The 27,832-nt window shown below is 34.1% G+C and overlaps 1 protein-coding gene across 3 annotated transcripts; it reads right to left on the bottom strand.

Annotated features, from left to right (window-relative positions):
- Nucleotides 1–105: 105 nt before the first annotated feature.
- LOC108343380 (ATP-dependent DNA helicase SRS2-like protein At4g25120) lies at nt 106–27,754 on the bottom strand. 3 transcript variants are annotated; one of them, XM_017581631.2, is made up of 29 exons: nt 27,529–27,753; nt 26,685–27,357; nt 26,515–26,556; nt 26,193–26,356; nt 25,420–25,618; nt 23,482–23,538; nt 23,271–23,376; nt 23,040–23,173; nt 22,834–22,908; nt 21,417–21,542; nt 21,195–21,326; nt 21,020–21,103; nt 17,875–17,988; nt 17,636–17,736; nt 17,018–17,084; nt 15,817–15,867; nt 15,321–15,398; nt 14,779–14,985; nt 14,662–14,700; nt 13,858–13,929; nt 13,359–13,445; nt 13,234–13,290; nt 11,765–11,976; nt 11,562–11,655; nt 4,794–4,844; nt 3,845–3,907; nt 3,693–3,752; nt 1,501–1,563; nt 106–443 (listed from the first exon to the last, which is right to left on the bottom strand). In XM_017581631.2, exons 1-29 carry the CDS (start codon nt 27,630–27,632, stop codon nt 354–356), a joined length of 3,402 nt encoding a protein of 1,133 aa, XP_017437120.1. In that variant the 5' UTR covers nt 27,633–27,753; the 3' UTR covers nt 106–353. The 3 variants fall into 3 exon arrangements, 2 of the variants coding, with proteins under 2 accessions (XP_017437120.1, XP_052731014.1); XR_008247891.1 differs by having other exon boundaries at nt 358–443; nt 1,501–1,871; nt 27,529–27,754; XM_052875054.1 differs by lacking the exon at nt 4,794–4,844.
- Between the last annotated feature and the right edge of the window lie 78 nt (nt 27,755–27,832).

Genomic DNA, 27,832 nt, shown 5'->3' with positions numbered 1-27,832 from the left:
GAATAAATATACATATATTGACTCTTCTACGTTAATTTTTATTTATAAAAGAAAATGAAAGGAAGTAAACAAATGTGAATTAAGACAAAAGAATAAGTATTTTTGTCGAAAATTTAAGAAAATAAATATACATATGGTTGGAATTTAAGAAAATAAATATACAAATGTGATAACATAAAATAACTGTTCCATAACAATGGAAAAAATTTAGTAGATGGTTGGAATCAAAAAGGTCCATCAGTTTAGTTAACAAAATTTGTAAGCAAGCTTGCAAACCAGCTTAGTCTGCAATATAATCTTACATTGAAGTTCAGTGTATGGAGACTGAAAGGAAGGTTCTTACTTCTGGATTCTTACAGTGATTTGTACTGCTCAATAAGATGAGACGCATGAAGGCGAGATGTAGGGGTCACAGTGCAACCCAGTTTTTTCAAATATGAGATCTGCGAAAACAATTGCAACGTATGTCACATTCAAACTACAAATTTACATTCCTACAAATAAATAAAGCACAATAATCTCCATTTGTTCACCGAATCATTATCAAAAAATAAATGCAAGTTATCTAACACTACTACCGAAAAAATCCATGAATCTCAATGGCAAAGTGGGTCATATGAGAAGTATTCTTGGGCATGCGAAGAAAACAATCTGATGCTTAAGAAAGCATTGAAGTTTCAACAAGAAAATCAATGAACCAAAGTTGGAAAAGTTTCGTTTTAATCGTCTTTATATACCAAAGTTGACACAGATCATTAGCAATGCTAACTAAGAAATGAAAACATTGGAGATGGAGACTTCTTGTGAAATGTGACACCACCACCATTAGGTATTAAGTCAGTAAACGAAAGGTATGAATGTACAAACAACACAATGAAAATGGTAAGAATTCAGATACATAGTAAAGTTATCCAATCCAAATCATAAGTCACGAAAAATCAACAAAATAAAATTTCAACGTAGTGATAGCTAACCATGTCTTCATAAATGTAATAGTAGGTTGCATCGCCCAAATCAGTAAAAAGTGAATATACAAAATCGCTACTGGAAAAAAAATCCAAATTCCTAGATCAACAAGAACTAGTGTTAAAATACAATACATAAGTGGGGATAATCCTCACTTTACAAAAAGTTTTATAGTACTAAGTTAAGCCTAAATCACTTTGTAAGTTTGTATCGTCTTAGATCCACTAAAAAGGTCGGTCATCGTATTATCTATGTTCCAGTCCTAATAGTGATGGATGTGAAGGGGTGTATTGAGAAAACTCAAGTCCAACATACAAGACATGAATATATAAATAGAGATAATCATCACTTTAGAAATCGATTTATTAAGGTTAAATTAGATATAAACTATTAATATTTTATCCAAGTTTTCTGAATTTTTGTGAAGTTCATCATGAAGAATAACTTCATATTTAATTAACCACATACAAGACACGAATACCAAAAAAGATAAAAATGAAAGGTCTAACATGTTTTGTAACCAAGTATTGTTACCTGCTTGACAGTTGGTGTTGCAGAACCCATTGCATTCTCAATCTTTAATTTAAGAAAATGTTCCTGAAAAGTGAAAAAATACTCCAAAATCTTATATTCAATATGAAAACAACGAAAATCATGGTTACTATATACGTACCTCAATCCACGAAAATACTTGTTATGCATATCACTCAATAGCAGGGGGAAAATTACATAAATGCTTTGCATAAGGTTGGTTTAGTGTATCGACTTATTTAGACCAATTATTATAGGATCGTGTTGATCCACTCGCACCTATTTATAAATGAATCAATCTAGTACCTACAGGTATACAATCACTAATTCTGTGTTGCCCGTTGCCGCATCCTAACAAGTCTTCTAACAGATTCCTAAAACAATTAGAAACCTAATTTTCAGCTTCTTATAAACAAACATATTTTCTCAGGAAATAAATAAAAAATAATAAGGTCCTTAAATTACAAAATATTACAATATAGGCAAAAACAAAAATGACAAATCCCAAGACGGAAGTAACACATGTTATGTTACATGACCAAGCAAGAAGTATTACATTAGCACAGCCCAAACTTATTAGAAGCTCCTGACAAGTATTACCTCGAGTTTGAACCAAAAGACCCAAACACTATGGAAAACATATTTTTGATGTGAAGTAGGTTTAAACAAAAATAAAGAGACAAAAGAGAGCATACAAGACCGTGAAAATCAAGGCCAATTAATCATGAAAGATAAGCATATTTAATACGCACTAAATATGGAAATAATCACTATAAATTAGGGATGCAGTAACTAGAATTTAGGGATTTGATTCTTTCACTTGTATAATTGTATCTATGACCGATTATTTTGTACCCTAATATGTGATCATAAATAAGATCCAAGTGTAGACATATAATCGAATTGTATGATAGTGTATTAACAGTAGACCGATTGTGAGAGGAATTATCAACAGAATTGGTCTGCATGTGAGTGAACAGAATACAAGCAGGAGGTGCAACTTAATCAGGTGAGGGCCGAACAGGATTGTCAACTGATTGAGTTCAGCCGAGTGAGATTGAGAGCAACGGTTTCACACAGTTGTTTGAACTGTTCAAGTTGAGTTTCCTATTATGCGAACAGCCCAGGTTTGCTCTTAAGGGGAGAAACGATAGAGGAAGACATTCATACTCACGTCCAGAAACTTGATTGATGCGTAAAAAGAACTCCGCAATCAAAGCTCAGTTTACGATTGACAATACCTAGCTTTGGTCAGAGAACTGAAGTTTGGGGTTGTTAGGTTTTTTGCCAAGAAACCTTGTTGGCTCTAGTTTGGTCCAGTAAAACAACAGAAACTCAGCTTAAAACTGGAAAACAGCTTTATTACTTCAAAAGCAAACAGGATGTTCGAATGGAGCAAATGGACAATGCTTCCCTTCTCACAGGATGTCCCAGACGTCAAGGCTTCTCAATTACAAAACAACATCTCCTTAACAAGACACCCCTCCCTCCTATCTATAGTCTTCCTCCTAGGAATACTATAAAAACCTAACAACCCCAAACTTCCTAATAACCTATGTTCTGTTTTTCAACTCCCTTTCTCTTAACATAGACCCTCATAGTCCTGTCAAAATCACAGAGGTACTTGAGGTTTGCAGGCTGGAAGCATGCTATATGGAAGTAGACATGGTCTTAGAACAGCTGCAAGAACTGAAAACTACGACTGAAAGACGATGCCAAGTCAGGAAAAGTTTGCACGAAAAATAAAGAAAATGGTTTTGAATGAGCAAATTGATCCAAAAATGAGGAAAACTATTGGAATAGAACAGTTCCATGTTTAGGGGTCATGGTGCATGGTACCTATATGATATTATGTTAATTTTATCAGGGGAGATTAAAGGAAGAAAGAACGCAATACTACATAAAGAGTGGTACAAAGGTTCTGCATATGATCTATATACATATACAGTCTCTAGATATGGACTTTGAAGACACTCTAAGCTAAAATATGCAAAACTTGCTAAGAACAAATAAAACCCATTAGTATTGCATGAATATATTATTTCCTATCTGCATTAACTAAAATATTTCCAACAGAAGAAAAAAATTAAAAACTCTCAAAAATATAATATGAGATGATGTAAGATACAAGTTATTCACATTAATCTATACTAATTTTCTAAAGTCAAATAGTAACTAGTGAAAATCCAGAAAACCTGTTTTTCTCTCATAAGATGAGCACGTTTATCAGCAGGAATCTGCTCCCATCTCAAAACCTATCAGGAAATAAATATCAGATTTCTTCTAAAGATGCAGTATCCTAGAAATGGAATCATGTTTGGTTTAAATAATATATAAAGGCGCTTACATATTGAGCATACTGAAATGCTTCGTCACAGCTTAAGCAAGGTTTTAATGTATTCAATAAGTCCTGAAAATGAAATTAGAAATTAGGATTCAAAGCAATTATCAAGATATTTTTGTAAAACGTAAAACAAGACATTTACGCCAGTAACAGCCGTCATGTGAGTTTGGACAACTTTCATTAAGAAAAGTAATGAGAACAATATTTTACAGATTACTGTAAAAAAGTTTGTCCAGTAAGACGGAGAACGAAAAGAGAAATTGTTTTTGTTTCTGATAGATACTTGGAAAAGAATATGTATATCAACACATGAGTCCCAAAACATTTAAGCACAGTAATCTTATGCTTAAGCAGTGTCATCAATTGCAGACTGAAGAAAGTGGTGGATACCCAATAATCCGCTATATCTACATCATATAGCAGATATCACAGCAGCCAAATAGTGGAATTTGCATAATGGTTGAAAGATATATCTATTATATATGTATACAAATTAAGCCGTATGCAAATAAAAACAAAATGAACCAAAATTGGCATCATATTAACTCAAAAGTCCTACTGTCTGGAGACTTGTCAAAGATGACAAGCCAAGAAACCTCAGTGTCCACATAAGCAGACACAGTTGCAATTGCAGATCCAAGGGATTCCACAACGTAACAGCGTTATGGCGACTATTCAACAACACTGTTCTTAAGTAGCTCCCGATATTTCATGCCAATGCATTTAAATTTAAATAGTGGAAATATTCAACACAAGCTTAATAAAATATGTACATGCACTTCAATGTAATTGGCAAAAAAAGAATCCAAAGGTTTGTTAGAGACACGTCTCTTTGTAACAGGGTTCATTCCACATAACTGGAAATCTGTCAAAACAAAGTACACAAACAAGAAAGAGGGAACAACAGGCATCATAAAACAGACAGCTCCGAAAAATATGGATATTGCTGGACCTTGTTTTTGTTTCTCTTCTGTCTCAGGCGTTCATCAATTACAAAACTAACCTGTTGATAGGAAAAAGTGATTTAGTTAACAAATAAGAAAATATTAATTATATTCACGTTGTACATCCTACAATACTTATCTAAAACGATATCTTAATATTATAGCACACAATATCTAGAAATGCTTAGGCTACCTATGGCTGTTAATTATATATAAAATGAAGATAAAATATAATGAAATATATGTATTTTATAATAACAGCATAAGGAACACTTAACGGCATCTAAAGCACTATTTCCTTGAAATCGATATTGAGGGTCTTGATCAATCACTTAGTTTGTAATTCCCAAGTCCCAACATTAAAAGACCATACAAGTCTCAGTAGTTATTGAGTTCCAGCACGTTCGTATATGTTTCCTTTTTATGAATTTTCACAGGGATTTTGTACAATCCCGCAAATTCAGAAATTTAAACAATAAAAGTTGGGGATATTTTATTGATTAAGAAAGACCTTAAAACATCTCCAATGTGGAAGTTTTAAAAAGGGCATTAAATTTAAGGGACGGATTTTATAAAGAACTCCTACTGGGGAAAGCTGACATGGTGCGATGGAGCCTTAAAATTAAGAACTAGGCTTGTATCATAACCTGAATCTCAAAAATAAAATACAATATTTGAATAATTAAATTAATTCTTTAAGTTGTAAAAAGATGGAGACAAATAAAACACTATAAAATGTTGGTTCTAACAAGATCTCTCCATTGAAGAAAAATTAGCAAATATTAATAAATTGCTTAAAAGTGATGTGACATGGTAAGACTCATTTAAAATAGAGTAAGACTCCTTATGTGTATATTATAAGACACTTGAATTTTAGATGTTCTTAGTTAACTAATATAACTAAGACCCTCATAATCATGAATGTAACATTATTGACATTTATAAAACTACTCCCTCCATTTCAAAATATTAGTCTTTAATGTTTTTTTCACAAGGACAAACGATAACTATAAGTAATTTAATGAGTGCAACCACCCCAAACAGACTCTAACACTTAGCTTATATCAGGGTGAGTAGTGTAACCATGGATGATTTGTGGGTGAGATGCAAGTTTGGTTGCATGGAAAGACATCGATTTGTAGGGACAAATTGTTGCAGAGACACTTATCAATGAACGTACTCGAACTATGTAAGAAAATAAAAAATCATTTCAATGATAACTGTTGTAATTAGAGAAGATATCTTTAGAATATTTCTAATTAGAGAAAATAGATGTATAATCTTCTATTTTATTTTGTTTCCCTAGTTCCCTTTTTAGGAGAATTAGATTGTTACATATAGAGGATATAAGAATGTATTTTTTATCATTTAGAATAATAAAATCAGTCATATTTTCTACTTGGTGTAAGAGCTCCCGATCTTGGATCTCCATTCCGTTGCACAGTCGCACCATCACCATTGTTCGACCACCACCGATGCTGTTGTTGCCGGTTGGGCTCGTTGAAAGGGCAAAAAGGTGCGCCCAACACCGGCGACCACAACGTCGGAAGTCGCTCCGGGAGAGAAGCCGCCACGCACCGCCACCGTCTCCGGTGCGTGTAGCCTACGCACCCACCTTCGGCGAGACCCACTCGCCGCCGACACCACAAACAGAGTCGCCGAAGCCTCCTGAGTCTGTTCCTAGGGTTGGTGACGACCCATTTGGCCTATATTTGAGTAGATCTGAGTTTTAAGTTCTGCTCCTTTTTTCGGTGTGACCCACATGTCGTCGTCGTCTCGGAAAAGGTCACCAAAGCCTCCTGGTTGCGTTCTACGGAATGTCTGAAGTAAAAAATATTCTATTGGTTCCTAATGACTTGCCAAATATAGGGGGTACCTGTCGGTTGGATGGTCATAATTTCTTACAATGAAGCCAATTTATTTGAAGGATTCTCAAGGGTTGTTCAAGACTTGTTCACATAGATGGAGGAGGACCAGGACCAAACAACACTCATTTTTCTATTTGGGACAATGAAGATTCATTAATTATGACTTGGATGTGGCAATCCATGATTCTTGAGATAAGTAGAAATTATATGTTTCATTCTTCTACAGAAGAAATATGAGATGATTTACAGAGTAGTTTTTCATTAAAACCACCACTAGATCTTGATATGCAAGCTTATAAGGAGGAACTCGAGCGCTTGAAAACAATGGTTGAATCAATGAGTAAGTCCTTTGGATCATGTACTCTGTCCATAAAAGGTAAGATTTGTCTCAATATTGTTTGTCTTGTGTCTCAACGTATTTGGATCCTTGATTCGTGTGCAACTGATCATATGACACCTTTTAGTATGTCCTTCGACTCATATGGTAAAAGAAATAAAGAACAACTTATTACAGTTGCGAATGGTCAAGGTATACCTATATGCGGCTCTGGGAATATAATTTTGGACTCATCTATTGTATTGAAGGATGTTTTACATGTTCCTCAGTTAGCTAATAGCCTTATCTCTGTGCAAAAACTCACAAAGGATTTAAATTGTTCAGTAACATTTTTTCCAACTTACTGTGTTTTTCAGGACCTTGCCACGGGGAAGACGATTTTAACTGCTAAGGAGCATAATGGGTTGTACTTTTTAGAGTTTGATGACCAAAGCAACACAAAAATCATGAGTCAACAAGCTACATCTGAGACGTGGGCAGATTCCCAAATATAGTTACATCATCAAAGGCTTGGGCATCCTTCATTTAGCTTTATCAAGTCCTTGTTTCCCCATTTGTTTACCAAAGAGCCGTTGAGTCTTTTAATTGTGATATTTGTCAATTGTCAAAACACCATCGTGCATCTTATCCTTTTAGTGATAAAAAGAGTATTTCTCCATTTGATTTAATTCACTCTGATGTTCGAGGTCCTGTCATAGATTCTATTTCTAGAGCCAAATGGTTCGTTACCTTTATTGACGATTGTACTCGTGTCACGTGGACATACCTTATGAAAAATAAATCCGAAGTTTTTCAAATTTTTGTTAATTTTTTCCGTCTTGTCCAAAATCAATTTGGAAAAAATATCAAAAGAATCAGGTATGATAATGGTACTGAATATGTGAATCATGAATTTCTTAATTTTTTGTCTCATAATGATATTGTTCATGAACTAACCTATGTTGGGGTTGCACAAAGAAATAATCGTCATCTTCTTGAAGTAACTAGAGATCTTTCTTTTCAAATGTCTGTTCCAAAAAATTATTGGGGAGAAATTGTGTTAACTGCCACCTATCTCATCAACAGGTTACCCACTCGTATCTTAAATGACATTAGTCCTATAGAGTGTCTATTGTCTTTTGTTCGTTCTTCTCCCCTAATAATGAGTCTACCTAGTCGAGTCTTTGCATGTGTTGGTTTTGTTCACTCTCATTATCCTAACCGTGGTAAATTAGATCCTAGAGCTCTTAAATGTGTCTTTATTGGGTATCCTTCTAATAAAAAAAGGGTACAAATGTTATCATCCTCATAGTCGTCGCGTCTTTATCACCATGGATGTCACCTTTCATGAAACACAATCCTTTTATGTCAGTCCACCACTTTAGAGGGAGAAAGCACTTGAAGTGAATGAACTCTCCTTCTTGTCATTATCATGTTTGTTTTTGCAAGATGCCCAAGACTTGAGCAATGAAGCTACCATAGTCCACAGTGAGGAAGAAGAGGAAGAAGACAAATTTTTTGGCAAAAAATATGAAAGAAGAAAACAACCCACTTCAACTCTCGAGCAAGAAAAATTGCCTAATCCGGAGGTGAGGATCCCTGAAGATATCAATGAGGAGGAGGTAAGTATTACTAAGGGTTTACCTATTGCATTGAGAAAGGAAAGAAGATCATGTGCTAAATATCCTATTTCTCAGTATGTTTGCACTAACAATCTCTCTGATAAGCACAAAAGTTTTATTGTTGCCATTGATGCCACAGAAATTCTTACCTCAATCTAGGAAGCCATGAAACTTGAACATTGGAATCAAGCAATGAAAGAAGAGATGAATGCATTAGAAAGAAATTCAACTTGGGAGATTGTTGATAAGCCAAGAGACAAGAAGACAATAGGGTGTAGATGGATATTCACAGTGAAACATAAGGCAGATGGGACAATAGAAAGATATAAAAAGCTAGATTGGTGGAAAAAAGGATATACCCAAACGTATGGGATTGACTATGAGGAGACATTTGCCCCAGTGGCAAAGATGAATACAATTCGAGTTATTCTCGCTTTGGCTGCTCATTTTGGATGGGACTTACACCAGTTGGATGTGAAGAATGCCTTTCTTCATGGAAATCTAAAAGAGGAAGTGTGCATGGAGATTCCCCAGGCTTTGAAGTGAAAAATGAAAGAAACAAGGTATGCCTTCTGAAGAAAGCATTGTATGGGCTTAAAGCATGGTTTGGAAGATTTACAAAAGCAATGGTTTCCTTGGGATACAGACAAAGCCAAGGAGATCATACTCTATTCATAAAGCACTCTTCTACAGGTAAACTCACTCTATTGCTTGTCTATGTGGATGATATGATTATTGTAGGAGATGATGAAATAGAAAAATTGGCATTAAAAGATAAATTGGCAGCTCAATTTGAAATGAAAGACTTAGGAAAACTCAAATATTTTCTTGGAATACAGGTTGCCTACTCCAAGAACGGAATTTTCATCTCCCAAAGGAAATATATACTTGATCTCCTCAAAGAAACAGGAAAACTGGGATGTAGAACCTCAACAGTTCCTATAGAACAAAATCACAGAATTGGAAGTGAAGAAAGTGTTCCTGTAGAGAAGGCCCAATATCAGAGATTGGTAGGAAAATTGATTTATCTATCACACACAAGCCCATGATCCAAGAGAGAGACACATGCAAGCAGTTGACAAAATTCCCCAATACTTAAAGTCAAGCCCATGATCCAAGAGAGAGACACATGCAAGCAGTTGACAAAATTCCCCAATACTTAAAGTCAAGTCCAGGAAAGGGGCTATTATTCAAAAGGGAAGACACATTTACTATGAAGATATATACTAATGCTAACTATGCAGGTTCTATTACTGATAGAAAATCTACTTCTGGGTATTGTGTGTTTCTTGGAGATAGTCTGGTAACATGGAGAAGCAAAAAGCAAGATAGAGTATCCCGTTCTAGTGGAGAAGCTGAATTTCGAGCTCTTGCCCAAGGAATGTGTGAAGGACTCTAGATGAAAATCATTTTGATGATCTTAAAGTCAAAGTGGAGAACCCGGTGCAACTACATTGTGACAATAAGTTTGTCATGAACATAGCCCATAATCCAGTACAGCATGACAGAACCAAACACATTGATATTGACAGACATTTCATCAAAGATAATCTTGACAGAGACTTTGTGATTACAACTTATGTTCCTACAGAACTTCAAATCGCATATATTTTTACAAAAGGGCTTCCTCCAGGTAGATTTCAAAATCTTGTAGGCAAGTTGGGAATGATTAGTTTGTTACAAATAAAGGAGGAGGTAAGTCGATATTTTTTGTTTGTTGGGCATGTTGTTTCACCCGCTATCGGGCCGTTATCGGACCACCTATTAATGTTTAGTCTCACGCTCAAGATGTATATACCTCGGCGTCAGGGGGTGTGTTGGAAGTCCCACATCGACTAGAGATAAGGTCAATTTATAATATATAAGTTGGTGCAAACTTCACCTTACAAACCGATTTTGTGGGGTTGATTTAGGCTTAAAGTCCACTTCTTAACATAGTATCAGAGTCAGGTTAGAGCCTATCCTAGCAATATTTGTTGTTTGTTGGGCATGTTGTTTCACTCGCTATCGGGCCGTTATCGGACCACCCACTAATGTTTAGTCTCACGCTCGAGATGTATATACCTCGGTGCGAGGGGGTATGTTGGAAGTCCCACATCGACTAGAGATAAAGTCAATTTATAATATATAAGTTGGTACAAACCTCACCTTACAAGCCGGTTTTGTGGGATTGAGTTAGGCTTAAAGTCCACTTCTTAACAATAACAATAACACACAATACACTCATTAGCTCTATTGTAGCAATCAAATTGTCCAGAAAAAGGAAACAAAAATATGTTGAACATTGTTAAAAATATTTTCCCCTAGTCGAGTATGGGAATATTCCCAGAACCTTGTAGTATGGGAATAATAGGCTATTTCCAACACTTTCTCTCAAGTTGGTAAATAAAAATCAATCATTTCCTAGTTGCCTAGAAGATCCTGGAATTTACCTTGAGGTAGACCCTTAGTAAAAATCTTTGCCATCTAAACCCTTGTAGTACACATAGGTTGTAACCACAAGACCTTTATCAAGATTATCTTTGATGAAGTGCCTATCAAATGCAATATGTTTTGGATTGTGGGCAATGCTCATGGATGATTTGCTATCAAAATTGCATGGGAATGTCAACCTTCACTTTAAGATATGTTGTTTTAATGATATTCACTCCTCTCACTCTCACATAAAAAAAGGTCTTCTTAGTTGATAAGTGTTGCACAAATGTGTGCAATTTTAGGAGAAGATAACGATCTTTCACAGTATTGATTGATCAAAATTACATGTTAGATAAGCAGAGATGACTAGGAGAGTTCCTAACTACCATGATTACATAAAAAATTCAAGGATGAGATAGGAAGAAAGTAAAAAACAAAATCTAGACCTAAATATCTTAAATACTAATTATGCTAGATTAATAAAAATCCAATTTCAATTACCAGATCTTGATCTTTAATTTTAAAATAAAATTACATGCAGTTATCAACAATCACCTTGTCAAGCAATCTCTTTGGATCTTGAAATGCTTTTTTTTTGGCCCATTGATGGAATAAATGGGAAACAATAGATCTGTCCTCAACACTAAATCTGCATAAAAAAAAAACTAAGACGTAACGATTAACATTAATGTTCTAAAACTAAATACAGCTTAGATCAATGAAAAATAACAGTAATATGATTATTGAAATAGAGAAACCTTCTTAAGAAATCATTTCCACTGTTTGCCTCATCAAATTGTGCAAGCTCATTGGAAATGTCACTGGAATGATTATCAAGTATTTCAGGAGGCATAGGGACCACATCTGCTTCAGTTGGTCTCTCTTTTATCAACAAGTCAGTGGTACAGGGGGTAGGTTCCTTTTGAAAAGCTTCGTGCTTTATCTGTAGTTCTTGTAAATTTGTTTCACCCTACACAAGAATATACAACTCACTAGATTTAAGTCCTATTGCTTTTGACTGTATTTTCATTTTATTACTAGCATATGAATCCCACAATATTCGGAATTTGTTTCCTAGAATAGGCAATGCTTATTTCAAAAAATTTCCAATTAATGTGTGTGTGTGTATATATATATCAGATGCATGTAATGAGACTCAATAAGAGATAAATTAGTTTCTTCTAAACTTTAGATAATCCATTATTTTGCTAAACCACTATAAGACCTTGACTTGGCTATTTGAGATGTTATTATATGTTAAATATGGGTTGGGAAATCCTATATCACCTACCTCAAAAATCTTGGAGTGTGGCTTATATATCTTTTGGACAAATTCTCTTAATGTCAATTTTAAGATCAGGTTCGAAATGGTATCAAAGTCAATTATAGTTCATCTTAATAAAATGTCTATTTGGTAGGCTCGCCTACCATCTTTGGAGGGGTGGGGTGGGAAGTCCTACATCACCTACCTCAATTCTTGAAGTACAGCTTATATATATGAAAGGAAACTTTGCTTAATGTCAATCGATTTCAAGATGAAATCTGACAATTTGCAATCCTCATCCTATCTATAATTTATTAAGCTGTCACAATTTAACTCCCTTTCATTATACCCACTTCTGTGCATTGTCATCTACTTTTGTTCCTTCTTATCTTGGAAAATGTAACTGCAAAGGCAAGGCACATCCCAAAACCTAGCTCAAGGAGAGAAGATTTCAAAGTTTCACTTGTTAGGCCCCATCATTTTGAGTGGTGGCCAGTATTGTGGTTCAAATTTAGTATAAATTATAATGCAAGTATAAGGACAGATTGTTTAATTTTTGCAATACATATAACTCACTAGGTTTGATATGATATGGTTGAATACCTTTGTTAGAGACCTCGCCCATTTATTAATTATATTTAAATATTTAAATGATAGGAACTTCTTTCATGAATCCTAGCTACCTCCATTAAGTGATTGAAATGTGTTTGTTATCCTTGAGAAGTTCATACAGAGAAATCTCCACCAAATTTTCATTAATTTATTTTTTTATTAGTTGGAGCATGTATTCCTTATTGAGTGTGATCCGTAAGCTTTTCAAGCAAAAGGTCATTTGAGTTGGTCTTAACCATTCTGTCATGGTTTTAGAGCAGACCATGACAACAAAAAGGGTATGTACTTCAAAACAGCTATTGCACTATAGTTTAATAGCGAAAATAATTTATAATTAGGAAAGAAGAATACCTGGACTTCTATAAGACTACGGGGGATTTCTTTCAGAAATCTTGACGGTTGAAGTATCTAGAAATGCACAGAATTAGAAAAATCTGACAATTAAGAAGTTGAATTTAAAATTACACAAAACAAACCTGCCAGTTTGAGTCCATCAATACGTAAAGCATAAAAAGCTTCTGCCGAGCACGAGTCATTGCAACATACAACAAGCGTCTTTCTTCCTAGGAATGACACAATAAATTAGAATCATAATTTAAAACTGTGAAAAAATGTGTAGGCAGTAACCAATAATTATGGCATTATTTTTCTTGATATCATAAAGAAACAAAATATTGGTATTTAGAGGAAAAATGAAATCCTAATAAAAGGACAGGAATATCCTCAAATAAAGGAAATAAATCTCCCTAAATAAAGACTCTAAAAAAGGAGCAAATCTACCAAATAAACTCCTAATCCGAATCCCTTAATTTTAGGAGTTTCTTACAATGAAATCTATATTTATTATTCAATAAATCTATATTTATTGTACAGTAAATGTGCAATATTTACACCCATATTTCAACAAAAATAATCCAGTTGAAGACAAATGAACATACAAATTATCCATCCAACTAAAAAACAATAACAACGTACCTCAACCAAGGCTGCAGTGTCCTTTACAGTACCCTTGAAATTGTGTAACAGCGGGATCTCAGAGTCATTTGCCTATTTGATACAACAAATTACCCAATAAAGGAAACACAGCCCAAAAAACAAAGGTAATTCAAAACTTTTTGTGGTAAATTGTTGAACAAACCAAGGACCTATGATCTCCCCACACAAGGTAGTCAAAAAACAAAAGTGAACATTAACCAAAATAGTCTAATCTTACTGGGTGAGGTAGGCTGCATAAACCATACAACACCAATTGGATTAGTTAAAAACTAATTCACAAGAAACCAAATAAATTAGTGACTTCCAATGAGCAATTGCAAGGACATGTTGCAGATTACCAGGTTAAAATGTCAATCAATAAATTGTTAAAGGATCACAAAAAAAAAAACTTGAACTTTTTAAATAACAATAAAAGAATATGCCAAACACAGCAAGAAGTTACTATCCATGAAAAAGGTAATCACATAAGATTCAGGTGACAACAAAGATGTGTTCCTCTAGTACTAAACTGCAACAAATTGATAATTGTTTTAACTCAATCTCCAATTAATTTCTGAAAGGGAAAAAACTCTTTTTGGTGCACCTTTTCACCAAGTATGCTAACTCACTGACTTCCAATGAGCAGCATGGTCATGTTGCAATTTATTGAGGTGTAAATATAGCCATATAGTCATCCAGGTTAAGATGAAAAATGGGGTATAAAAATCTGATAATATATTTCATAGAAACATAAGAAAGCACATATCCTTCTGTTAAAAGCTTTGACAAAGAGCAATCACATACCTTAACTATGAAGACAACATCCCACTCTAAACCTTTTGCCTGCAAGTAAAAAAAAACTAAAACCTTCGTTATCATTGAGCTAAACTCAATTAGACGCTAATCAAGTGAGACAGGTACCTGATGAATGGTAGTCAATGTCACAGAGTTTTCATTGTTCCTCCTTCGAGCACGACAATTTTCTCTCTCACGTTCAAATAAATAATCAATGAATGCTTTTAAAACAAAAGTGCAGCCCTTATCTTCTGATATTTCCCTTTCCCCTTCTACCTCAACTAATTTAGTGGATAGAAACTCAGAGACATCGTCCAATAGGTATTGAAGAACCTGAAGAAACCATGGATGAACAAGGTCTGGGTCAAAATGATTCAAACTTCAGACTTCTACCCGAATAACTCATCCCATGTGTAAGAGGAAGAAAAGGATCTAAGAGTGAGCCCATTGTTTTCGAAAATATGAGTAATATGTAGAACAGGAGTGTAATGCAAGAGTCCAACTAGAATTACAGGTAAAAGAGCAAAAGCATACACGATGATTACTATTAATAAAAAAGAAGTTGAAGTTTTCAATATATGTACATTACAAACACAACAGGCATTTTTTTTCCTAACACAACAATCTCTAATGGTAACCTAAGTTTCCCTCTTGCATCGAAAACTTACAGATCTCATGTCATAGTCTTCATTGAGGAATGTGCCTCCATCAACATCAGTGATTGCCCGTTGCTCAAGAAGGTATTTCTGAAATTCAAAATTCATGGAATAATAATTAAATAGATATTGAAGAATATGACATTGTATTTGTAAGGAATATTTTGATAAAAAAAAACTATCTACTTATTCTCAAATCCATCCAAATTTATGTCAAAATTAAATGAATATATCTTCATATTTATCTAACAAAAGAAGCAAGAAATCTAAAATAAAATGCTAGGTAGTACACTAATACAATTGTATGATTGATACATACACACAATAATGTTTCATAGAGATAAAGCCATAAAATATCAAAATATGATTAAAAATAAACAAAAACTGTTCAAACAACAGCTACCAGTCAGTTAAACAAATTGATTGTAACACTTTAAGGAAATGCAATAACCCATGCACTACTAATAGGATACTATAGAAAATATTCCAAATAAGATGCAAGACAAACCTCGGGTATCATGTTTGCCACAGAAGTTATGATAGCTGAGATTGATTTTTCCTGTCACAAATAAATATAAATATTGCCTGGACTAAATTAGTATTAAGGAAGAGGAGAGAATTAAGCATGCTGATAAGGCATCCTCTCTTAGTTCAAAAGAAAACCAACAACATCATATTGTACAAAAAATGTTGACATATGTTGTACAAAAAATGTAACTTGGCACCAATATCATATTAGGCACTGATGCAAACAATTGTAATGTCGATGTCATAAACCATTAAGTGATGTTTTATGAATCTGATCGCTAGGATGAGGGGTTAAATGTCGCTTCTGAAGGGGAACAACAAAAAGAAAACGAAAACATTTTCCTTTAATTTTGCTAGAGATCTCATAAGTGGGTGCAGATCTCGACTAACATATGCCAAGCCTTATAATGCTCTTTACGATGGTATCAAAGCTTACCCTAGATCTAATTAAGTTAAATATGTGCCAAGCCTTGTAATGCTAGGGGTTTTGTAAATCTCATCGTACAAATTGATTTTGTGAGATTAAGTAACGCTTAAAATCCTTTCTCAAGGAATTTACAAATTTTGGCTTATTTTTGCTATCATTTTCTTCAGAAAATGCTTTCTAATATTCTATCAAACATATTTTCAGATTCATCTTCTGTTTTCTTTGGAAATTAAAACAGAAAATGTACAAAGTAAATGCCACCTAAATTTCTGAAACAGATCATTATCTAGAATAATTCAAACTGAATTTGATACAGCGTATATATATTAAGTTGGAGTACATAATTCTTCACGAGGGATAGATATTATATTAATCCTAACCACAACAAAGCCTAGCTAACTGCAACTGACCGCCCAACTCTCAGTAACTGATAACTAACTAGTTAGAACAGGACACAATACCCTGCACTTGATTGCAGTACATTCAGCATCATAACCAAATATTTCTAAAAAGTTGAAGAAATCTTTTTAGCACAAATGGTCAGTGCATGACCAGATGTTCAATGCTTGCGTTTGTGCTTGTCCTCTGTATTAAAAAATCCCCTTATTCATTTTTTTTCCATACATATCTAAGATAGAACGGTCAAACATCACCAAGATATACTTTCTTTCCATTGACCAACAAAGATTGCATCAATAATTGTTATTGCAAACATAAATTAGATTAGTGATTGAAGTTTGCAGAAAAAGCTTACCCTCTGGGTAAGTTTTGATATCATCTCTAGAGTCGTTAAAACCTTCCTTCCATGAGTAAGCTCACTTCTGTTATCAATAACAGCTATGAATGTCATTATATCAAAGACATCATACACCAAAGTAATACAGAAAAAGTGCATCTATGAACTGATAGAAAGCACAAAGGATACTAGCTTAGGTAATTATCATCACATGTAAGATGCCATGGAAGTAAGAAATTCACATTGAAGTTTAAGGGACAACCACAAAAGCAAGAAACACACCCTAATAAATTTTTAAAAAAAACAACACCCACATTCAAAAGAAATATTGCTTACTAAAGATTATTTTTGTAATAATCAATATTCCAGGGGGAAGCCTTGATGTATAGGGCTGATCATCCTAGTTTCGACATCAAGCCATTGTTATTCAATTAAAAGATGGATAGGTAGATTACTTTCTATGGCATTCACAATAAAACGGGATGAAGAAAAATACTTTACTTATTAAAAGAATGCAACCTCTAAGAAAATAAGATGGGCCATGCACGCTCTTACAAAGCAACAAAACAAAGTAATTGTTTCTTGAAACAATTAATATAGCATCATAACAATTTAGGAAAGAATCCTTTGCAAAACCTTTTAAAGGTACCAGAAATCTTTGCACTAAATATGTCAGAGGCAGCCGACAAGAAACTACATTTTCTAATTGTTGATATTTTGTTGATATGGTCAATTATCTGCAAGGGAAAAACATCAAAAAGAAACATTTACACTGAAATAATATATGAAAACTAAAGAAGGTATTTGAAGCCACAATGGCAATATGATTCATCTGTTATGAAGGTTAAAACAGAAAACCTTTATAAAAGCTGTACCCTCTTTTTTTTATCTTTCTCCAACGGCAATAAAGCCTTGAATACTCGACTATATGACCCATCATCACAACCAGGCAGGGTCGTTCGAAGCATGGCAATGATAGTTCTGACTACCTATTATAAGAAGGCACAAGCAAACAAATTATGCATTGATAGATACCAGAAATAAGGAAACACAATAAAGTTGAATATTCAATTTATTAGTAAAGAAAACAGATTGTATATCCCAGGGAAAAGACTACAGATCTGTAAAGCAAGAAACAAAGTATCTCTAGATAGTTAGAGAGTGTCTAGTCTCTCCCAATTCCCAGCCAATTCCAGCCCTCCCTCTCCTCCACTATCTTTCCACCCCTTATACCCATACAACAGATTTACTCCTTTCATACTGTGTCAGCTCAGCAGTTTGTTACATGGAAGGATTCTTCTCATTCTCTCTCTTGCCATTTTGATCCCCTACTTTGTCATTCCTTCTTTGTCTAACAAACACCTTAGATATTTTGGGTTTGGACCTAACTATTTCTGGGTTCCTATCATGCATACATGCAAAGACAAAGATACCATCATTTGCAAGTCCAATAGTTATAAACTTATAATAATAAACCTGTCAACGGCTTGTGAACTTCAATGATAAAATAGTCTAGAAGATATCTTAAACAAATCTTGCTGAGCCCTAGGGATAACTTACACATGTAAGAAGCTGGATGCAAGACATATATGCAATAGCTTAGCTTGACAGAGGGGAGTCTTAGGGTGCATAAAAGCCAGTTCATATTAATTTTCTAGGACTTGCCACAGATATTCTTCACATCCTAGAAATATCTTAAGGAAAACCTGGCGTAGGATTCTACACAAGATTATTGTACACCATAGAATTTGCAGTTTTGTTGGTGCAGACTAGGCAAGGTTTTTGCTGATAGGATACATGTGACTGATTATTTTCTTTTTGGAGGTAACGTGGTATCTTGGAAAAAATACAGCTCTAGTTGAAAACAGTTACACATAATTTGAGAAAGTAAAGAATGAAAGAAAATATATTGAGCTTGAAAAAGTTTCCCTTAGGTGGTCATATTTTTATACAACTGATCTGTGATACAATAATGAGAAAGGAAAGAGTAAAACACAAGTAATCTAGGAACAAATAGGAACTACCAAAAAATCAGCTTTGAAATAAAGTTTACTTAGCCTACTCTTAACCTATTCTAAGATTATCCATCAAGTTGGAGCATACAAATTGTATGTACCAAGCTTAGAGCAAATATATTCAATTTGAGGTCTTGTCAATGATTTTGTCAACACATCTCCAAGTTGATCATTGGACTCACAAAATCAGTCCTAATTTCTTTGGATAACAACATTGTTCAAATGAAATGATAGTACATTTGTGTGTGTCTTTGGTCATCTCATGGAACACACGATTAGAAGGAATGTGAAGAACCACTTTATTATATAACAATACATCTTCATTTATTCAATCTCACAAAAATCTCATTCCTGGAGAAACTATTTTCCTCGTACAAGCTCAATAATGAGAGATGTCATTGCCCTATATCTAACTTCAGTCGTAGCTACACTTTGTTTCTTGCACTTCAAAAAGATAATATTTTCTCTAATTAAAACATAATAACTTGTAGCAAACTGTTTGTTACGATCTAAGGTAGGGATAATGTTAGGGGTTGGAAAGTATATGAGAGGAGAAAGTATAGAAGGAGAAGGGGACCGAACGGTGAGAGAAGGAGACCGAACGGTGAGAGAAGGGGACCGAACGGTGGAAGATGGGGAGAGACCAGGCCAAACGGTAGAAGGCAGGGAGCGACCAAGCCGAACGGTGGAAGGCGGGGAGCGACCAGGCTGAACGGTGGAAGGCGGGAAATATTTAGAAATAATTATAATAAATAAGAATATATCTTAGGGAAATATTTTATTTAGAACAATATTCATATTTTATTCTAGGGAAAGATTTTATATTTATATTTTATTCTAGAGAAAGATTTTATTCTAGGGAAATATTTTATTCTAAGGAAATATTTTATTTAGGAAATAATTAATATAAATAAAGTTAGAGTCTAGGGTTAAAGGGATGTTTTTGATTATTGAGTTTTGTGACAGACATTATTGTCTTGTGAGGGAGGTTATGCTCCTAAAGTAATTGAAGGAGGTTATGCTCCCAATTATTGTTTACCCTTGTTTATTCAGATATTACCATCAATAAAAGAGATTCATTCATTCGTTATCATTCGTTTATTGTTCTATTACGTGTGTGAGAGTGTGAAAGGGTGTATTTGGCTAGTTTATGTACTCAGGTACGTAACAGTGTTTCATAGAAGAACTTACCTAATCAACATCACAATATCTAGAAATTTGGAATTTCATTTATTTTCACAATGTAGACCTTGTTTTGGAGCCATTTTTCTTAGAATACAAATGACATAATTCCAATGATCAATATAACGAGTATGTATGAATTGACTCACAACACCAACGACACTATTCCATATCTTTTTTAATTAGAGAAAGTTTCACCCTGCTTTGCCATTAAATTTTGATTTGGGTCCATACGGCTATCCATTGGTTTATATTCAATCATACATGTCTCTTTAAGGATATCTAAAGCATATTTCCTTTGAGAAAATACAACACCTTCCTTTGATTGGGCTACTTCATTGCCCAAAAAGTATTTAAGACTAATAAGATCCTTGGTCTGAAAATTATTGCACAAGTGTTCCTTTAGCTGAGAGATTCTAGAAACATTATTCTTTTTAATGACTTTCTCATTAAGATACATTATTAAGTATACACATTTCCAGGGGAGGTAAGACGATAGAAAACTGAATGATTTGCTTCAAAACCAAACACATGGTGATTACTTGAGACTAGAGGGAGAGCGAAGCAATTTACAAAACAAACCAAACTCCCCCGAGCAACATACCCAGTAGGTTACTCCACATAGACCATAAAATAGCAATTTACAAAACTAACCAGACTCCCCCTGAGAGTTAAACAATCCAAAGACTTACAATGTAATTAAAATAGTTAAATCGAAAGGCTATAGTTATTAGCAGTGGCCTAGAAATGTATAGTTTTAACAATGGTCAATTATAAATTGTTCAATATAAATGCAGTTTCATCTTATTGTAAAATAAATTACCTTTTTTCTGTAAAAAGCCACACCGTGAATGTTAAATGGTATTTTCCTATCACGGAAAGCCATTTGGAAGGCTTTCCCTGATACCTGAAAGAGGAAGAAAGGCAGTAGAAAAAAACATTCAGTCAGAAATAGGGAAATTGCTTTTGTACATAATTGTGATAGCAATAAACATCACCTGCCTACGGTAGAGAATTGCAACGTTGCCAAAACAACAGTTATCAGTTGAATGATCTGATGACATTTCTAAGATTTTGTCAACAACAAATGCGCATTGTGCATCCTCATTGTGACACTCCTTCATAACTATCTACACATATTGACAAAAATAAATTTTAACTATATATATACAAAAATTACAATTAAACATATTTTCCAAACCAGCACAGCAAGAAGTAACCTTAGAACCAGAAGAGTTATCGGTAAGAACATTCTTCAGCTGACTTCGCTTGGAATTGTTTTGAATAAGACAAGATGCAGCCTCAACAATGCAACGTGTGGATCGATAGTTTTTGTTAAGCCTAATCTGAAAAAAAAAAATAAGCAAGTATCCAACTAAGAAATTTAATAAGGAAACAATGTAACCATTATTCTACCAAATCATAAATGAATATGGGTAAAACCAATCACTCCCTAGGGCCTCGAATATAAACAGTAAAGAAATGAACCCACACTACTTAAGGAGTTAGTTGGCATTATTTAATTGTACCAACCTAAAGAATGCATGAATGGGGAAGATGAAGAAGACCAAGCAAGAGTGCACAAGTGAAATACCAAGGAGGGTTACATGACAAGAGACAACACTCTTGCTCAAAAAAATAATTCTTTACTTGCTTTTCTATTTCTTGGGCTCGTAATTGAAGAATTTAATTTCTTTAAATTCAAGCTTTAATTGTAATTATAGTTAGTTCAAATTGGGCTACAATCGAATACTCAATCAAGCCCAATTGGAGCTATAGAACTTCGACCAAGATGAGAAGATGAGGCAAAGAAAGGATGTGTTGATTTGTGCATTGACCAGCAAGCAACAAAAGCATGGAAAGCGAGAGCATGGCACAAATCACACCACCTTGCATATTCAGCCAATTCTTAGAACAGTCTAGATTCAAGTTGGAATTTGAATTTTGAATTTCCCTATTGTCTTTCATTTAAATTTTAAAGCAATGATGGCTATAAATAGTCATCCGTTGTGCTTATAAATCACTTTTGAATATCTATTATTGATTATATATAAAGTTGAGAATTTAGAGCATTGCCTCTTAACAACGGTTCTCCTTCTAAGTCTTATCTTGAGATTTGTTAGATATATTTTATTATGAGCCTAGGCTTATCTCTATGCAATGCAATGTACATTATATAATATATTGTAGATTCCACATCGATTAGTGATAACGCAAATTTACAATATATAAGTGGGTAAAAACCTCACCTAACAACTCGATTTTATAAGATTGAGTTAGGCTTAAAATTTACTTCTTGAAATGTTACCAAAACCATTTAAAAAAACTCATCCTAGCGAGATTTGTTATTTGTTGGACCTATCGTGCCACCTACTATCAAACTACTCATAAATATTAGTCTCACACTTCAGATGTATGTCTAAGTACGAGGAGAGGTGTTGGAGATTTTACATCAATTACTAATAAAACAAATTTACATTATATAAGTGACTGCAAATCTTACCTTACAAGTTGGTTTTATAAGATTGAGTTTTACTTAAAATCCATTTTTTATGATAATATATTATTTTAATGTGCATGAAACACACAAAAGTCAAGTATCTAGCACAAACAAAATCAGTCAAGAGAAAGAGAAACCTCTTTGTATTTTGGAAAATCATTTCGAAATGATGTAAATCCAGAAATGTCAGCTCCGTTGAAACTGTAAATAGACTGCAAGAAAAATTAAGGCAATAGACCAATGGTTAATAGGATGAGCATTTAAAAGACCAGACAGAAACAAAAAAAATACAAATATCCAACCAGACTTATCAAAATTTAGGTATCAAGAAGAAAACTCGCACCTGATCGTCATCACCAACAATTGTTATTTTATGATGAGATCCAAGTATCTTTAGAAACTTGTATTGCATGGCACTAGTATCTTGGAATTCATCTATAACAATAGCTTTCCATGAATCCTGAGATTCTTTCAAAACTTATTCATAGTTTAAACAAATACAAGTTAGTCTAACTAATTGTAACAAATGAATAGATTTTAACTAGTTGTATATTTATGAAAATGAAATTATTACCTTCAGGAAAATCACTGAGTAGCATCACAGAACAGCTGATCAAGTCATGATAATCCAGAGCATTACAAGATTTTAATATGTTGTTGTAATTCTCAAGAATTTCTGCCTGATTATAGTCCAGAAAAAATAAAGTAGGCGTATGAAAAGCAAATAATGTTGTTGGTGTTTGTGAGTGCATGCATGTGGGAAAAACTTTTATTTATCGGCTTACTCCAATTTCATTGCCCATTGCACGATATTCTGCAGAAGTTCTTCCCGAAGCTTTGGCCTGAAAATAGTGTAACGTTATTGCATGTGATAGGATAAAACTTTACCAATTAATCATAAGAATTAAAAGATCTTTATTAAGTAATTATAGGTGACAAAGCTTAATTTAAAAGAAATACATAATTTTGCCACAAAATTTCTGACTAATAATTTAGAAGCAAACAGCTTGTAGCTCAACTTTCCAGTCCCTAACAACATAAACAACCAACTGCCTCGTGAAGATGAATGAACTCAAGCTTTGGATTACAAAGAAATTTGAACATAGGTAGATGTCTGCCAAGAGTCGTCGTAGATACAAGGGAAGTCACATGACCCACATTAAGAAAATAGTGGAAATATAAAACCGGTAAAATTATAGTGTAGAGTAATTTTCTGCATGATAATTGATTTGTCCAATAAGATGCCTTTTTTATTAAACTACATGATACAATCAAATATTTAATTTCAAATGTTTCTAAGATTATGCATTACTAGTCAAAGAAACATGATGAAATGAAGTAGCTTGTGCTTGTCAGAAATAAAACTATCCCTGATTATTAATGTTAGAGATCTCACATTGACTAAAGATATAATCAAATTATAGTAAATAAGTAGGAATAAATCTATCCTTACAAGCTAGTTTTAAGAGGTTGAGTTAGACTAAACTTCATTTTCTAATATGATATCACAGTCTATCCTAGCAAGGTTTGTTGGGCCCCTCAAGTTACTATTGGACTAGCCACAAATATCTAATATTACACTTGAGACGTCTAGCCTCCAAAATTAGGGGGTGTATTGGAGATTTTACTTCGACTAAAAATATGTCATATTATAATATATAAGTGGATAAAAGTCTCACTTTACAAACCTATGTTTAGGGTTGAGTTAAACTTAAATTTTGCTTTCTATGATGGTATACGAGTCTATCCTAGTAAAGTTTTTTGGATCAATTATGTTACCCATTATCGAGTCACTCACAAATATTTAGTCACATGCACAAGATGTCAAGTTTTCGACATGAAAGTGTGTTGGAAATATTATATTGACTAGAGATATGGTCATAGTATAGTATAAAAATGGGTGTAAATATTTGCAAGCATTGTGAGGTTGACTTCAAGACCACTTTCTAAGAATTAGAATTTGGGCTTAAAGTCTAACTCAACCCCATATAATCAACTTGTACATTGAGGATGTAATTAAGTCATATCATATCTTTAGTCTCTGTTAGACTAAACACACCCCTTTCAAGCCAGATAAATGGAATAGCTTAAGTGGAATGACACTTTACTTCCCGTACATACACTTTATAATAAAAACATCAAGGATAATGGAGTGAGAGATCTTTCCTTGACATTATTCCAACAAAGATGTGTTGTTATTCAATATTCTAACACAAAGTTTCTCTTCAGATTAAAATTTGCAATATACTTAGTTTTGATTTGTTAATTAGGAATATCCTTCTCAAAAAAACATGCGCGCAGACATTGTTGAGCAGGGAATGCAAGAGGTCTTGCCATATGAGCAGCAAGACAGGTCAAACCGCTTTACTACCTACTTGAAATCAAAGAGTATGCCAAAATTGTATCTAAGCCATAGTGCCACATCACACAATGATATATTTATACTAGCATTGTTTTAATTACAAATTACAATAGTGATTTTCACTAAAGCTCTATTATACCTTACACATACACTAGATACTTCTAATAAAAAAAAGACAACTTCTACAACAAATAGAACTTCTTGTAGACATACAACTTAGATTTAAATATATATATATACACACACACACAATGAGTGAGATTATAATTTTACAACAGAATTGAAAGAGGATAACGTAGCTTTTGCGAAAGCATTTCAAAAGAAGGTTTGGAAAGACTGACTCTTTAAATAAACTGAGTACCTGAGCCACAAACTTTTGCCATTTCTTTGCCTTATCCTTGAACTGTTTAGGATTCTCTACACTATTGGATAAATCACCCATTAATAATGCACCATCTTTATTTCTACACTTTTCATTTTCTAACAATCTGACGGCCTCAATAATTGCATTTCGCTGCTGGCCCTGTCCATAAATATAGAATTCAGATGTACGACCCAACCTGCAGCATAATTTGAATATTATTCCGGAATCATTCTAGCAATAAGAGAAAAAAAAAAAGCTTCCAGATGCAGATGTAGCACATAGTTCACACAGATCCAGTCATATAATAAATGCATAAACATGATTAAGTAACCGGCAATATGGCTTTAAAACAAGATGTGATACACCATTTTTAATGATCTTAAATATTGTTCTTGTAGGTCTTTCTCTCCTTTCACCATAAAAGTTTCTTCCATGGCTTTAAGTGGCAACCCATAGTAATGAGCACCAACTACTCAATTCAAACTTTTAGGGGGAGAGTTAATGCAATTATGTTTATATTTGGTTGGAAAAAGTCATTTGTGTCTTTAAGCATGTTTCTGATCTCTCGATTTTGACTACAAAATCAGGTAGTGAATTGATGAATTGTGAACTACCATAAATGCCACAACTAGCATTTAAATAACAAGGAAATTAACAGCAACTTCAGTATCTATAACAGAAAACAGAGAAGGACACAAGTTATATGTAATAAGCAGAGCATATCAAGGACAAATTAAAGTGAAATCTGGATCAAATTCAGAACAACATACTTTTCTCCATGTGAACGACAAAGTTGCAAGGAAAATGAATGAAAAGTACTGATAGTAAGTTCTTTAGCTGTTGTCTTCCCAGCTATAGCTCCTATACGTTCTCTCATTTCAGAAGCAGCTGCTGTTGTGAATGTCATAGCCAGAATGTTTGATGGACTAATGCCCTGCTCATATTTAGCAGAGAATAGAAATTACAAACAATTGAGCAACAAAATTTACAGAGGTAAAAAACCTTAATACATAAAGTTAGAAAAGATGGACAGGTATCAAAGATACGTAAGTGAAAAGCGTGTAGCTCTTAGGAACGATTATTTTGCATCACCTCATTGAGGAGCATCAATACACGCCCTACCATTGTGGATGTCTGATATAAAAAAATAAATGATAAAAAAAAAGACAATTCAGCTTTTATATGAAAATCAAAAAACTCAAAGGGAAAAGAAAATTGTCCACATTCAATAGGACCAAAAAGGGCGTAAAGTAGAAGAAGACCTTTCCACTTCCTGGACCAGCTACAATCATTAAAGGGGTTGAAATATCAGTGCAAGCTGCTTCTCTTTGCCTGTCATTTAGGGACTGCAAGTATTTCAAATATTCCTCAGGCATGCTGCTGTTGCTATTTAATAAACCTTGCAAGCTTGTATCCACTTCGTCTTGTTTGGTATGTAGATCAACCCCAGAGTTAAGCAGGTGACCATTTCCTAACCCCACAGAAACAGTACTGCATCCTGAACTCAGACTAACCTCACCAGCAATATTGGTCTGGTTCAAAACTTTCTCGTCACATCTACAATCTAAATGCTGCTCTACTGCTTTCTCTACTGCTTTCTCTGCAGATTTCTGCTCGACCAAAATGTCAATCTGCTCCAAAACAGAGTCATCAAAGTCGTCATCAAGAAGGCCACTCGCGGCAAAATAATCCAGCTCTTTTGGTTTAGAGCCTTCAGGTTCTCTCCTTGGAGTTTCAAACAAAGATTGACACAGATTCTCATTCGCGGAAACAAGTGCAGAAACAGACACATTCCTTGAATTGAAGCTGCCGTAATTTGACTCAGACGATGGACCATGGTAATTCCCAGCCGCATTGAACATGTTCAGCGGTACCTCCGCAAGGGGAACTCTCTTCGCAACAGAACCGGAACCAACATCACCAGCATTCTTGATTCTACAAACAGTAAAAGATTACGGAGCTTCAAATAACGAAATTAATTCTCGCACGGGCGTTTCAAAATGCATTGACGGTTTTTCTATTTCTTGCATTCGATCTTCAAAAATTAAGAAGAAATATCGCATTCCAGAAAATGGAAAATTGAAAGGAGTAGAGAAAGAGGGTTACCCGTGACATTGAAGGGGAGAAGAATCCGAAGGTCTTTTTCGAGAAAGAATGGGCTTCGAAGCACTGAAATAAGCGCTGATTCGGCCACTTCTTTGGTCCGTCATTTCGGTGGGAAGTCCAAAACGTCAAACCCTGCCGCGGTTACTGACAGGGTATGCTGCGAGGCGCATGAAGGAGACCACGAATGACTATGGTTTCTTTCTCCCTCTTTTGAAAGTGTTTTCTTTCCTTTTTTTTCCCTCCATTAGAAAAACATTTTTTTTATTTATTTGATTTTAGAAAAAAAAAACTAAAATTGTCTTAA

The sequence above is a fragment of the Vigna angularis genome, chromosome 3 (genome assembly GCF_016808095.1).
Source record: "Vigna angularis cultivar LongXiaoDou No.4 chromosome 3, ASM1680809v1, whole genome shotgun sequence".
Lineage (NCBI taxonomy): Eukaryota > Viridiplantae > Streptophyta > Magnoliopsida > Fabales > Fabaceae > Vigna > Vigna angularis.
Note: the sequence above shows the minus strand (reverse complement) of the source record. Positions and strands in the feature narration are given on the sequence as shown.